Below are 14566 nucleotides of genomic sequence, written 5' to 3' on the forward strand. Positions count from 1 at the left end.
GAAAATATTCCACAAAAACCAGAACAACACAGAACCAATATTCCAAAGGGTCTTTGCTCCGTGGTGGGATCAAAACTCAGCTGGTAAAATTTATTCCATCAACTCAATGCCATTAGAAGCTTGTTTAGGGCTAGTGGGTTAGGATTAATTGAAATTAAATAAATCAATTTAAATATTATATATAGCTCTGCCCAAACAGCACCATCAACTATGGACAGACAGATCTGCTGCTGGAACTCCAGGAAGGAATCACAAATGGATATGTGGATCCAGCCCTGATTAAACAGCTGCAAGAATTTAATGCTCATGAAACAAAATATTGTCTCTCTCACCCAAAAAAAACCCCTCTTTGGGCACAACTTTGGTGAGAAATTCAGTCCAAGAACAGTAAATTTCAGTGCAAGTGGTTCAAACTTGCCTGAGTCATAAGCTACTGAAGATAAACATTATCAGGAAGATAAATATTGTCAAGTAACCTCAGTTCTGGGGAATCTTAATCCTAAATGGCCCCTCAGGCACACAGAGAATCCTGGAATTGTTGGGGTTGGAAAAGACCTTCGGGATCCTCAAGTCCAACCATCGTCCAGCACCACCAAACCACGGCCTCAAGTGCCACACCCACACATGTTCTGGACAATTCCAGGGATTCTGACTCCACTACCTCCCTGGGCAGCCTGTTCCAACGCTTGACAACCCTTTCCATGAGGAATTTTCCCCTGATATCCAACCCAAACCTCTCCTGGAGCGACTCGAGGCCGTTTGCCCTCGTCCCGTCGCTCGTCGCCGACGTTCCCCCGGCCCTGCCGTGGCTCCAGCCCTCCTGGCACCAACACAGGGCTCACTCCACTCACTCCATCCACCTTTGCCACACTGGGAACCTGGAAAACAAACTTCCCTGCCTTGAGGAAGGTGAAGTCACCAGGAAAAAGGTCTTCCCAGAAGCAGGGAGGGCTCAGGTCCATCCTGGAGGAACCTCCGAGGAGGAAGAACCTCTCTGGTTCTTTGCTGTTCTGGGGCTGCCTGGGGCTGAATTTCTCACCAAAGTTGTGCCCAAAGAGGTCTTTTTTTAGGTAAGAGAGACAATATTTTGTTTCATGAGCATTAAATTCTTGCAGCTGTTTAATCAGGGCTGGATCCACATATCCATTTGTGATTCCTTCCTGGAGTTCCAGCAGCAGATCTGTCTGTCCATAGTTGATGGTGCTGTTTGGGCAGGGCTCTATATATAATATTTAAATTGATTTATTTAATTTCAATTAATCCTAACCCACTAATCCTAAACAAGCTCCTAATGGCTTTCAGTTGATGAATTTAATTTTACCAGCTGAGTTTTGATCCCACCACAGAGCGAAGACCCTTTGTAATATTAGTTCTGTGTTGTTCTGGAAGAACCTCCCTGGTTCTTTGCTGTTCTGGGGCTGATTTCTGACCAAAGTTGTGCCCAAAGAGGTCTTTTTCTTAGGTAAGAGAGACAATATTTTGTTTCATGAGCATTAAATTCTTGCAGCTGTTTAATCAGGGCTGGATCCACATATCCATGTGTGATTCCTTCCTGGAGTTCCAGCAGCAGATCTGTCTGTCCACAGCTGATGGTGCTGTTTGGGCAGGGCTCTATATATAATATTTAATTTAATTTCAATTAATCCTAACCCACTAGTCCTAAACAAGCTGCTAATGGCATGAAGCTGATGAATTTAATTTTACCAGCTGAGTTTTGATCCCACCACGGAGGGAGGACCCTTTGAAATATTGGTTCTGTGTTGTTCTGGAAGAACCTCCCTGGTTCTTCCCTTCTCCAGCACCCAAACCTTCCCTCCACCCACGGGGAGCTTTCCCAGCCCTCACTGCCCCTCCTGACTTTTGCTGCCTCGATTTTGATCTATTTTGCTCCCAGGGTTTTAAGGAGACACTGCCTGAAATGTACTTTTTGCTGCTCCTCGGATCTGATCCCTGCCATCAACCCCTGAATAAAATACAGAGGGAGTGAAGCTGTGAGGAGCATGAACTCCACTTTGCTTTCCCACAAACACAATTTGCCTTGTCACTTCTTATTTATTTTTAAGCCAGTGGCAGGTTACATCTGCCTCACGTCGGCCCAGCCAGGAGAAATTAACCCCCTTTTTCACGTGTGATTTATTTTTGTGCTTTCAGTTCTTCTCAAATCTGGCTGAAAATACAAATACAGTAAAAAAAAAAAAAAAAAAAAAAAAAAAAAAGAGGTTTTTCAAGCTCTGGGGTCAGCATAAATCTTTCAATCCTGGCTGCTTTTAGTACTGCCCTGAAAACCCTTTCCCTCAGCATACCAATGTTTCTGTGCAGCCCCAGCGCAGCTACACGGAAAAAAACTAGAAATAAACCCAACTAAAAACGGGTTTCAACAACCCATTATTCCACCCAAAATAAAAGCTCTCTCCTCTCATCAGGTTCCTGCCTCGGAGTTATTTATTTGGCTTTTTATTATTCCTTCCTCGGAGTTATTTATTTGGCTTTTTTTTTTTTTTTTTTCCCTCCCGCGCAGCTGTCGAAGAATTGACCAATTTCTTTGCTCTGTTCTCATTCCCAGTGAAATCTGAGTCTCTTTTTTAACCATTTCATCATTTTTCTTCCACGTTTTCGGTTCCCCAGTGCTTTGACTTCATCTGTTGTGATGAGAGCTGGGACCAGAGTGGAGCTGCTGCTCTCAGAGCAGTTCCACTCCAAAGAATACATTTACTAAAGACATTGGCTTTAACCTTTAAAGCCTGAGAAAAAGCACCAAAGTGCTACTTCCAGGTTCCTTAACACAGGACAAATTCAGGATAAATTAGCAGGGTGGGATTAACTCCAAATGAGAAGCTCATAAATTACATTTTAGCTGTAATTTTCAGTCCCGTGGCTTTGGTTAAAAAAAATCACAGCAGCCACTCACACCACCCCAGTCTTCTCAAAATAATTGCCTTTCACTGAGTTTCCACAGTTTTGGGTCCAAAGTGTGATGGATAATAAATTGAATTTGAGAAAAAAAAAAAAGACTTTCTTTGGTTTCTTTCCAAGCCACCTTTGGGATTAAACTCCAAAGACGTGGAGAAGTTGTTTGGACGTGAAAATGCCCCCAGGTACCAAATACTTGGTGACATTTGGAAGCAGCAGAGCCCTCAGGCCTTGGGGTGAAGTGTTCCCTGTGCCATTGGCTCCACAAAATTCCCGCCAAAGAAATGCCATTCCTAAAATCCCAAAGCGATTTGGGTCAGAAGGGACCCCAAATCCTCAAGGTTCCACCCCCTGCCATGGGCAGGGACACGTCCCACCAGCCCAGGTTGCTCCAACCTGGCCTTGGCCACTTCCAGGGATTGAGACAAGTCCAAAAAAAGGAAAAAAGCCTCCGATTTTTTCCTACTGAACTGGATTTGGCTGGAAAAGCCCCACCTGAGGAGCTAAACCAGGTAGTTTCCTTTGCTCCCAGGGCAGATGGGTATGGAAGGTCCACCCTGAGAGCAGGATCCCTGGGAGGTGCCCTACAGCTCTTCCATCAAATCCCTGGATTCTGGGAGCAGTGAAGCTGGAAAAGTCACATCCATTTTCCTCTGACAGGGTTCAAGGAGCTGCCCCCAAAATTAGATCTAATTGTGACTGGAGCCAAACTGGTAAAGAAGAATAAAATCCCAACAGCCACAGGACACCTTTCCTTCTGTGAAATTCCTCCTCTAAATTTCTTTTCTCTTGGTTTCTTCTCCCATCATTCCTTTCCAAGCTGCTGCCAGGGGGATTTGGAGCTGGAATAGGGCTGTTGCTCTGACACAGAGACTGGTTTGGGTTGGAAGGGACCTTCAAAAGCATCTCATTCCAATCCCCTGCCATAGGACATCTTTTCCTAGACCAGGTTTCTCCAAGCTCTGTCCAACCTGGCCTTGGAGACATCAGAGGCTGCTCCTGCTGAGCTCCAAAGACATCCCACCCTGAGGAGCTTGGATACCTCTCCCAGTTGGTGCACAGGGACAGGGGGTTCCTGACCCACCACAGGTCAGAGGTGGTGAGGAGAAGAACTTGGGAGGAGATGCTTCACTTGACAGAAATGCTTTTTATCCTCCAGTGATTCTAAAAAACACCAGGAAAACCAGCCTAGAGAAACAGGGAACCTACACCTGCTATTATTCCAGGAGCCAGAGGAACCTCAGCTTGGGCACAACATCTGCTGCAGGGTCAGGGTCCTGCAGGGTCAGGGTCCTGCAGGGTCAGGCAGCTGAGTTCTCCAACCACAACAGCTGAGAGGAAAAATCAAGCCTTGCCTGTGTAACCCCCCCCTTTGCCATCCAGATCTGAGACACCGAAGATAAAAGCCACCCAAAGTTCGTCTCCATCCAGCACATTAATTATCCATTAATTATGGATCGGGGAGGGGGGAGGATGTGCAGGACTCTGATCTCGTGTTCTGACTTCACAAAGTTCCTTTTGCTTTTTGAGACAGGGAACAAACTCCAACAACTCCTCTGTTCTCGAGGAGCTCGAAGCCGTCGGAGCCTGTGATCTGCCCACCCTGCTCTCCGAGCTCCACGGAATTCGAGCCTCACTACAAACTTCAAATACAGGAGTTTTGCTGCCTGATGACTCTCTCAGGCCTCCCTCAAAACCACGCCGACAGATCCCACAGAGAAGGGAGGTTTACATCTTGCACAGAGAAACTTTTATCCTGAAACCCCGAAAACGAGCTAAATCTCCCATTTTGTTACCGACCACAGTCCAAACTTGATGTCTTAAGCTGGGATTCTACTTGGAAGGATCTTTCTGGCAATCCTTCAGTTGAAAAAGGAGTAGAGGTACTCAGTATAGGAAAGATTTAAAGCTCTTAGAGAGCATCCAAAGGAGGGAGACAAAGATGGGGAAGGGCCTGGATTTGAAGCCGTGTGAGGACACTGAGGGCACTTGGTGTGTTCAGCTGGAGGAGAGGAGACTGAGGGGAGACCTCACTGCAGTTCCAACTCCCTCAGGAAGGGAAGAGGAGGGGCAGGGACTGAGCTCTGCTCTGGGGGGACCAGGGACAGCACCCAGGGAAGGGCTGGAGCTGTACCAGGGAGGATCAGGTTGGATCTCAGGGAAAGGTTTTTCTCCCAGAGGGTGGTTGGCACTGCCCAGGCTGCCCAGGGCAGTGGGCACGGCCCCAAGGCTGCCAGAGCTCCAGGAGGGTTTGGATGATCCTCTGGGGCACAGGGAGGGATTGTTGGGGTGTCCTGGGCAGGGCCAGGGGTCGAACTGGATGATCCTTGTGGGTCCCCTCCAACTCAGCACATGCTGTGACCCTGTGATCCCACCCCCCCACCACCTCCCTGCCCTGCACCCACCTGTGACGAGGAAGCTGCAGCGCCCGGCGCCCGCCTCGTTGATGATGTTGCAGTTGTAGAGGCCATAGGTGTCCCTGGCCAGGCTGCCCACGGTGTAATCCGTGGAGTCCTGCACGTCGAACTGCCCCGTGCGCAGCAGCTTCGTGCCCAGGCGCCACTCGTAGGTCAGCACCCGGGTGGGATAGGCCCTCAGCACCCGGCAGCTCATGGTGACGCTCCGGCCCTGGCCCTGCCGGATCTCCAGGAACGTCGGCTCCACGGCCGGGGGGTCTGTGGGGGACAGGAATGAGGATTAAATGCACATCATAGAGGCTTTAATGCAGCTTTTTAACGCTTTAGAGCAGAACTTTTAGCTCCCCACCCCTCTGTGTCAAATTCCAGAAGAATTGTTTAATGTTTCTCCTTCAAGGGTTTGAACATCACAGAATCCCAGAATCAGCTGGGTTGGAAGGGACCTCCGAGATCATCCAGTCCAACCCTTGATCCAACCCCGCCGTGGTTCCCAGCCCATGGCACTGATGCCACATCCAGTCTGTCCTTAAACACCTCCAGGGACGGAGAATCCCCCCCTTCCCTGGGCAGCCCATTCCAATGGCTCAGCACCCTCTCTGCAAAGAAATTCTTCCTGATCTCCAACCTCCCCCTCCCCTGGCCCAGCTGCAGACCCAGCCCTCTTGTCTTGCTGAGAGTTGCCTGGGAAAAGAGACCAACCCCCCCCGGCTCCCCCCTCCTGGCAGGGAGTTGCAGAGAGTGAGGAGGTCTCCCCTGAGCCTCCTCTTCTTCAGGCTTGAACAGCCTGCCACAGGTTGGACTGGATGATCCCAGAGGTCTTTTCCAGCCTGGGTGATTCTGGGATTCTTATCTTTAGAGACTCCATTCCATGCTCCTTCCAGGAGTTCTTCTTTACCACTCTCTCTCCAAGAGCATTTTATCCTCCCGTTATTCCTGACTCATCTCCACTGGTTGTGTCTCCATCACAAACACCAATAACCTTCAGACCTGCTGTTTATTTCCCTGCAGAACAGAAGCTGAGACCACGTTCCCTCAGCAGCTGGAAACCAGGAACCCACTTGGACATGTCCTGCTTCTCAACACTGAGCACTCCAGGACACTGATGTCTTGGCTTGAGAGGCAGAAGAGGTCCCTGCCTGTGAGACCAGGAGGCTCAGCCCCTCCAAACCTCCCAGAGGAACCACAGGCTCCAACAGATGGGACAGAGTGGAAGGGAAAAGGTGAGAATCACAGAAACATGGAACGGCCTGAGCTGGAGGGGACTCACAAGGATCAAAATCCAACCCCCGACCCTGCCCAGGACACCCCAACAATCCCACCCTGTCCCTCAGGGCATTGTCCAAACCCTCCTGGAGCTCTGGCAGCCTTGGGGCCGTGCCCACTGCCCTGGGGAGCCTGGGCAGTGCCAACTACCCTCTGGAAAAGATCCTTTCCCTGAGATCCAACCTAAACCTCTCCTGACACAACTTCAGACAATCCCTGGGTCCTGTCACTGCTCACTACAGAAAAACACACAAAAGCCTTGGCTTGGCTTGGATGGGGCTTGGAGCAACCTGGGCTAGTGGAAGGTGTCTCTCCCCATGGCAGGGGGTGGGAGTGAGATGGTCTTGAAGGTCCCTTCCAACCCAAACCAGTCTGGGGTTCTCTGGCTTGGTTGAGATGAGGTGCAGAAGGAACAAAGACCCTGCAGGCAGCTGAGGAGGTGATTCTGTGCTCAGTGTGGAAATTGTGGGCACGGCCCCAAGGCTGCCAGAGCTCCAGGAGGGTTTGGACAACGCTCTGAAGGACAGGGGGGGATTGTTGGGGTGTCCTGGGCAGGGCCAGGGCTTGGACTGGATGGGCCTTGGGGGTCCCTTCCAGCTCAGCATATGCTGGGATTCTGTGAAGTTGATTCTGGAGCAGACACTGAACCATACAATGGTTTGGGTTGGAAGGGACCTTCAAGCCCATCTCATTGCCCCCCCTGCCATGGGCAGGGACACCTTCCACTAGCCCAGGTTGCTCCAAGCCCCATCCAACCTGTTCAAACACTTCCAGGGATGGGGTAGCCACAACTTCTCCGTGCTGTTGGATGTTCTCTGTGATTCCTCTCCACAGCAAATGAGAATCCAAATATTTCTATCAAGTGTCATTTGAGTTGAAGAGCAACTGAAGTTCTTCCCCCCAGAGGGTGGTTGGCACTGCCCAGGCTGCCCAGGGCAGTGGGCACGGCCCCAAGGCTGCCAGAGCTCCAGGAGGGTTTGGATGATCCTCTGGGGCACAGGGGGGGGATTGTTGGGGTGTCCTGGGCAGGGCCAGGGGTTGGACTTGGATTATCCCTGGGGGTCCCTTCCAGCTCAGGACATCCTGTGATCCTCTAAATCCTGCAGTGGCAGGAGATGGATCGATGGAGTGGCACAGACACCCCCCACCCCTCACCCCAGCACTGCCTTCAGGCTCCAACAAATACATCATCACAAACATATAATCACATATTCATCTTTTTTTATCCCTTCAGGTGGCAGCTGTGACATTCCAGTAAGCCCAGAATGGGTCATTTTCCCATAACTGGAACGGGCTGTTTTCCCATAACTCGAATTAAACCTCATTTTCAATCATTGAGATTTGCAGCTACAAACTCTGACAGACTTTTGATTCCAGCAAAACGCAAACTAAATAAAATATAACCCACAGCCATTGTATGCACAAACCCAACCTCCCCCTCTCATTTGCCTTCTGATAACTTCATCATGGCAGGAGGAAAAGGGCAACTTGGACAGAATAATGTTGGCACTCAGCTCCTGTCAGCACAGATTTTAGAGCTGGGAACACCCCTGGAATGCACAATGGGATGCAAAACAGGGAGGGACAGGACGTTGTGGCTCTTTAAAAGACTCAGCTCACTTTATAAGCCACGAGAAGGAAGAAATCCTGAAATCCCCCTGTGCCAATAAGACCCAGGAATCTTTGTATCCACATTTAAAGAGCTGTTTTAAAGATATAAAATATAAAAATAGAGAAACCTATGTGAGCTCTGAGAGAGAACAACCCTCAGAGAGTCCATGCCATGCTCTTTTCACAGAAGTTCTTCTTTCTCTCCATTCTCTCTCCAAGAGCATCTTATTCTCATGTTCTCCACTGGTTGTTCTCTCCATCACAAGTGTAATTAACTCAGACTCCTGGATATTTAATTCCCTATATCATGGAAGCTGTAACCACACACCCTCAGCTCCTGGAAATTAGGAACCAACTTGCACATGGACTGTGCTCTCCATATCTTGCTCAGACAAGAGTTGAGCTAAACACAGAGGACAGGAAATTAAAGTGAATTTTGGAGGCTGTCAGATTAAGACAACGTTGCTCAAAGCTCCAAACATCCAGTTGTCTTTGGAGCTCGTGGCAATAATCAGCTTTTATCTTGTGTCATGATCCAAGATCCAGCATCCAATTGTCCACTATTCAAAATTATCCAAAAAAAATGATCAGTGAAGACAAGAATATTTGAAAACTCCCATTGGAAAACCCCATGGAGCCCAGCTGGGCTTTTCCTCCTCGTGGATGAAATGTCACAGTGGCTTTGCAGGAGTTTTGAAGCCAGAATTTTAACTGGTGCAGGAACTGCAGCACAGCCACAGCAAACTGGAAATGAAAGCCCAGAAATCCTAAATTTTCAATACCAAACACCTTTTCCTATCAATAATATCCCCCAATTTGGTGTCAGCAGAGAATTTCATCACAGCCTGACTGTTCTTTGAGCTCAGCTACAGAATGAAAAACATAAAAAATACAAAAGAGGATAAATTTGGAAGAAAATCCCACGAGTTTCCAGCCTCATGTTTGTCCTTTCAACACAACCCAACCTGCCCTCGCTTGTACAACAAATCCACCTTATCCTGCTTCACTAAGAGTTTCCCAAGGGAATGGAGATCAGAGAAATTACCAATCAAATTCACTAATATTTCCTATTTGCCAGTCATTTTCCCACCCTCACACAGAAGCTCTCCAGGCTCTTTTCCCATTTCAGCCAAGATAATTCCATACCCAATCCCAAATCCTCAACACCACACACACTTTTCTGTCAATAATATCCCCCAGTTTGGTGTCAGCAGAGAATTTCATCACAGCCTGACTGTTCTTTGAGCTCAAGTACAGAGTAAAACATACAAAATACAAAAGAGGATGAATTTGGAAGAAAATCCCATGAGTTTCCAGCCTCGTGTTTGTCCTTTCAACACAACCCAACCTGCCCTCACTATACAACAAATCCACCTTATCCTGCTTCACTAAGAGTTTCCCAAGGGAATGGATAGCAGAGAAATTACCAATCAAATTCACTAATATTTCCTATTTGCCAGTCATTTTCCCACCCTCACACAGAAGATTTCCAGGTTCTTTTCCCATTTCAGCCAAGATAATTCCATACCCAATCCCAAATCCTTGATACCACATACCCCTTTCTATCAATAACATCCCCCAGTTTGGCGTCAGCAGAGAATTTCATCACAGCCTGACTGTTCTTTGAGCTCAGGTATAGAATAAAAAATACAAAATAAAAAAGAGGATAAATTTGGAAGAAGATTCCATGAGTTTCCAGCCTCATGTTTGTCATTTCAACACAACCCAACAGTGGCTCCACCTGCCCTCACTGTACAACAAATCCACCTTATCCTAAATGCTTCCCAAGGGAATGGATAGCAGAGAAATTACCCATCAAATTCACTAATATTTCCTATTTGCCAGTCATTTTCCCACCCTCACACAGAAGCTCTCCAGGTTTTTTTTTTCCCATTTCAGCCGAATAATTCCATATCCATGACCTCCCTATTGCCTTTACCCTCCCAGCCAGCACCAAAACACATCTTTAAATCCAGGGCAAATTGAGCCAGGCATCAAACAATTATAAAATAACACCTCAGGATGCTCAAAGTGCAGGAATGAAGCTCCTCCTGCCCCCACATCCTGCTCTGAGCTCCCGAGGCTGAGGGAGAGCACAGGGAGCTTCGGGATGGGAACCTTCTGGAAGATTTAATGGCTGGTTTTGCTGGCATTTGCTCCCACGACTGATAAACCTATTTAGTGTTTGAACATCCCAAAACTTGTCTGCACTTGGTAATAACTGTTCCCTGCTCTGTTTCCTTTGCTGCTTCCATTTAATGCTCCAAATCCAGGGAATGTTTCACCTCCCCACGGCAGCTCTGCCTTAACGACTTTCAGCCCAGATTGGTATTCAATCCCCTCTCTCTTCTTCCCCTGCTTTATTTACTTATAAGATACTTTAGCCTTATAAATAGCTTTTAAATGAAAGTTCCCCCTGCCTTTAAGGTCAAAAGAGTCTTTAAAGCCCCGAATTTCCATCTATCCAGGAACTGATGATACCCAGTGACAGAAAGAGAAAATTAACTCGGGCTGCTCGTTTCAGAATTACACTTTTGCAGGTAATAACTTTAATGGGAAAGGGAAGGGATGATAAAACCCACAATGCACACAACTAAGGGCTTGTTTTTCTTTGTTGGTTGCTGTTGTTTTTATAAAATAGTGACTTCCAAGATGCTCATCTCGGGCATCTTCTGAGAGAAACGATGCTCGGGAGGAAACTGGAGCTGTTTACAACCTATATGTGTTTAATTCATTTGCATCAGCTCTTCCTCCAGGCTTCAGCAATTTGATTTAATTTACTTTTCCCTCCTCATTCCCATCTTTCCTGATTCCAGTGTTCATTTTTTTTTTTTTTTTTTTTTTTTTTTGAAAAACACACAGAAGAAAAAAAAAATACCACAGAGGGCCTTGGGTTCATTCTCTTAAACAATTATCTCTGGGAAGCAAATGGGCTGAAGTTAAAACAGGCTCTGTATTAATGTTTAATGAATTTTTGGGGAGCCTAAGCACATTCGTGTCTCAAGGAATAAAGTGGCAAAGGAAGGTTTCTCCTGCTATCAAGAGAAATGACAGCAAGGAATGTTTGTTTGTTTTAAACCTCTCCGTGGAGAGTGTCGTATCCTGCTCTTTATTGTGGGGGTTTTAAGTAGAAAACAATAATAAGTGAATTTATTTTCACTCCATGGCCTTGAGGAGAGGCTTCACCTGCTGCTTTGGTTTCTCCAATTTGCATCCCAGCCTAAGCCAATAATTAGTTTTTCTCTCTCTCTCTCCCAGCTCCAGCAACAGGAATAAATAGAAAAACCTGATGCCTCTGCTTGGTTCCTCTTGTTTTTTGTGGCCACTTTTGATTGAATTCACCCAGCAGGGAATGTTATCAACAACCTATTCCACAGAAACCAACAGTAACCACGGAACACCCAGAGCCGGGAGGGACCCACAGGGATCAGAGTCCAACCCTGAATAAGGACCACAACGATGGTCACCTCGTGGCCTCAATTTAGGGGTTGGTTCCTCTGGAGAAGGAGAGACCTCTGGTTACTCTTGGGGTCGAATTTGCAGCCCAGAAAACAAGAGGAGGGAGTGATAAATCAGGTTGGGTGACATCATTTAGGAAGGTCTCAGGAGACTCCACCACCTCAGGATCATCAAGGATGGGAAAGACCTCCAAGATCAAGTCCAGCCTTGGACTGAATCCCACCATAACCACTAAACCACACCATGAAGTCCCATTTCTATTTGTTCCCTGAACACCTCCAGGGCTGGGCACTCCACCACTGCCTGGGCAGCCCCTTCCAAGGCCTGGCCACCCTTCCCATGGAGAAATCCCTCCTGGTGTCCAACCTGACCCTCCCCTGGTGCGACTCGAGGCCGTTCCCCCTTTTCCTGCCCCCGGTTTCCCGGGAGAGGCTCTGGGTGGGCAGGGGCTGCCCCAGTGCCCTGCAGTGATCCAGGATGGACCAGGCGAGGTGGGAGGTGGGAATTCACCCTCCCAGCCTGGCACAGTTCCCAACCACCAACCTCTTCAAAAGCCTCTCGCAGCCGAGACGATTTAAGCGAGTTCCACTTCCCAGACCTGATTGAAACCCACTGGAAATTATTTTATGGCCTGAGGGATGTGCAGGGGAAAGTCAGAGTCATTCCAGCTCAAAAAGGCAGCCTTTTCTTCATTCCTTTCCTTTTATTTTTTTTAAGTTATTGAGGGCATGTTTGCCTGTGAGGGGAAAGTGCCTCGCTAGGATTTGTATCCTGCCTGGTAATGAAGGTTTGAACCAGGCAGCTCATTTGAGTTATTTATTTATTTATTTGTTTTATTTTCTGTCTCTCTGCCTGTTCCTCTGATCTATGGTGCCCAGGCTCTGAAGATTCCCCTCAGGAAAACCGTGTGGCATTTCTTCAACTTGCAGCAGAGGCAGCCCTGAACCTCCCAGGCCACATCAGGGGGTGTTTTATGGGTTTCAAAGCAGGGATTAGGGATTGGGTTGTTGGCAGTGGGGTTTGTGTGCTTTGCTAAGAGAAAACCCCAATGGTTCATTAATACAGGTGTCAAAACACACTAGAACTGGATGCCCAGGAAGGACTTGGACTTGTTGGAGCAAGTCCAGAGGACACACCAAGATGAGCAGAGGGATGGAGCAGCTCTGCTGGGAGAGCTGGGGGGGTTCCCCTGGAGAAGAGAAGGCTCCAGGGAGAGCTGAGAGCCCCTGGCAGGGCCTGAAGGGGCTCCAGGAGAGCTGGAGAGGGATTGGGGACAAGGCATGGAGGGACAGGACACAGGGAATGGCTGTAAGATGGAAGAGGGTAGATTTAGGTGGGATATTGGAAAGGAATTCCTGGCTGGGAGGGTGGGGAGGCCCTGGAAAAGAATTCCCAGAGAAGCTGTGTCTGCCCCTGGATCCCTAGAAGTGTCCAAGGCCAGGTTGGAGCAACCTGGGCTAGTGGGAGGTGTCCCTTCCACTAATGAGATGCTCTTTAAGGTCCCTTCCAACCCAAACCATCCTGGGATTCCATGGAACAGCCAGGGATAACTGCAAAGAAGAGCCCCAGAGAAGTTATTGCACAGCAGGGTTAAGGCAAATATTGGGAATATTTCCTTGCAACACAGCCCTGCATTATTTGGACAACTCCTGGCCAGTTTCTGTCTGGAGGCTGAGGCAGAACCAGGATCCACCCACGAGCAGCTGGAAAAGCAGCAGCAGCGGGAATTTGAGCCTCCAGCAGATCCCTGGATGCTGGAACGTGCTGGGAAAAGCTGGCTCAATTCATTGCACTGCAGGGCTCATGTCAGGGCTGGCACAGCCCCACACCATTCCCACCCCTCCACAGCCCTTATTCCCAGCTCTCTCCCTCCTCCAGCTGTTCCTTCCGGGCACCTCCAGCTCTGCTGGGAGTTATTTTCATGTGCAACTAAAATGAAAGGGAATTTAAGTGTTCCCAGGTCCTGACTCGGTGTTCTTTAATGCAGTAAAAAACCAAAACACCACCAAAACGTTAAATTGAAAGGAGCCAAAGGATGGCAAGGGCTGGAGAGCATCCCTGCTCCAACAGGGAGCAAATCCAAGGCGTTTGGAGAAATACACAACCGGGATTGTGGGACTGGGCTCAACCAGCTCTGCCAAACAAAACTCCCCACTCCACCCCCTCGGGTGGCAAAGGATGTGCCAAGCAGAGGGTTTGGGAGCTCTGCAGGCAGAGAATCCTCCCTGGGATTCTCCCGGGATCAATCCATGGGGATCCTCCCTGAGCAATCCGACAAACCCCCAAAATTCCAGGACCCTTTGCATGAAAATGCCTCCAACAGCTTCCAGAACTGGATGGATATGGAAGCATCTCAACCCCTGACTGTATTGTTTTTTTAGAGGTTTAAAACCAGAAGTTTCCTGGATAAATATAAAGTTAAATGTGCACATATTTAAAAAAAAAATAAATGATAATAAGGCTCAAAAATGAAAGGCAGAAATATGATTTAAAGACAACTAATGAGGGGTTTGGTGGCAGAGCTGAGATTGGGGGATGTGATAATCCCTTGATTCCCACAGAGGCCTGTGGGAAGTAAAAGCATGTGTACTTAAAAAAAGTGGGAAAAAATAAATACAGCCTCTAAATTGTGAAGGAAAAAGAGAGATCCTGATAATGGGGAAGATTCAGGGGAGAAAGAAACAAGCAAATAACATTTTTGAAGTAAAGGGAATCTTCTAAACGGTCCCTATGGATCTTGCTCAGGTTTTTTAACTAGAAAATTCAAATGAATGTTCCATCCCTGTGGCTGCCTCATCCCTGGAAGTGTCCAAGGCCAGGTTGGAGCAACCTGGGACACTGGAAGGAGTCCCTGCCCATGGAAAGGGGGTAGAACTGGATCATTTTTAAGGTCCCTTCCCACCCAA

The 14566-nt window shown here is 48.0% G+C and overlaps 1 protein-coding gene across 1 annotated transcript in view; it reads right to left on the reverse strand.

The window, feature by feature from the left end:
- LOC113991046 (MAM domain-containing glycosylphosphatidylinositol anchor protein 2-like) overlaps positions 1–14566 on the reverse strand; it is a 189988-nt gene that overhangs the window by 44571 nt on the left and 130851 nt on the right. The window contains exons 9-10 of the mRNA XM_039389294.1: positions 5316–5585; positions 735–820 (exon numbers count right to left, since the gene is read on the reverse strand). Of these exons, the coding sequence (XP_039245228.1) occupies positions 735–820; positions 5316–5585 (356 nt within the window). The remainder of the gene's footprint in view (positions 1–734; positions 821–5315; positions 5586–14566) is intronic.

This window comes from Pipra filicauda, unplaced genomic scaffold (genome assembly GCF_003945595.2).
Source record: "Pipra filicauda isolate LSUMZ 115617 unplaced genomic scaffold, ASM394559v2 scaffold71_size5581439_pilon, whole genome shotgun sequence".
Taxonomy (NCBI): Eukaryota; Metazoa; Chordata; class Aves; order Passeriformes; family Pipridae; genus Pipra; species Pipra filicauda.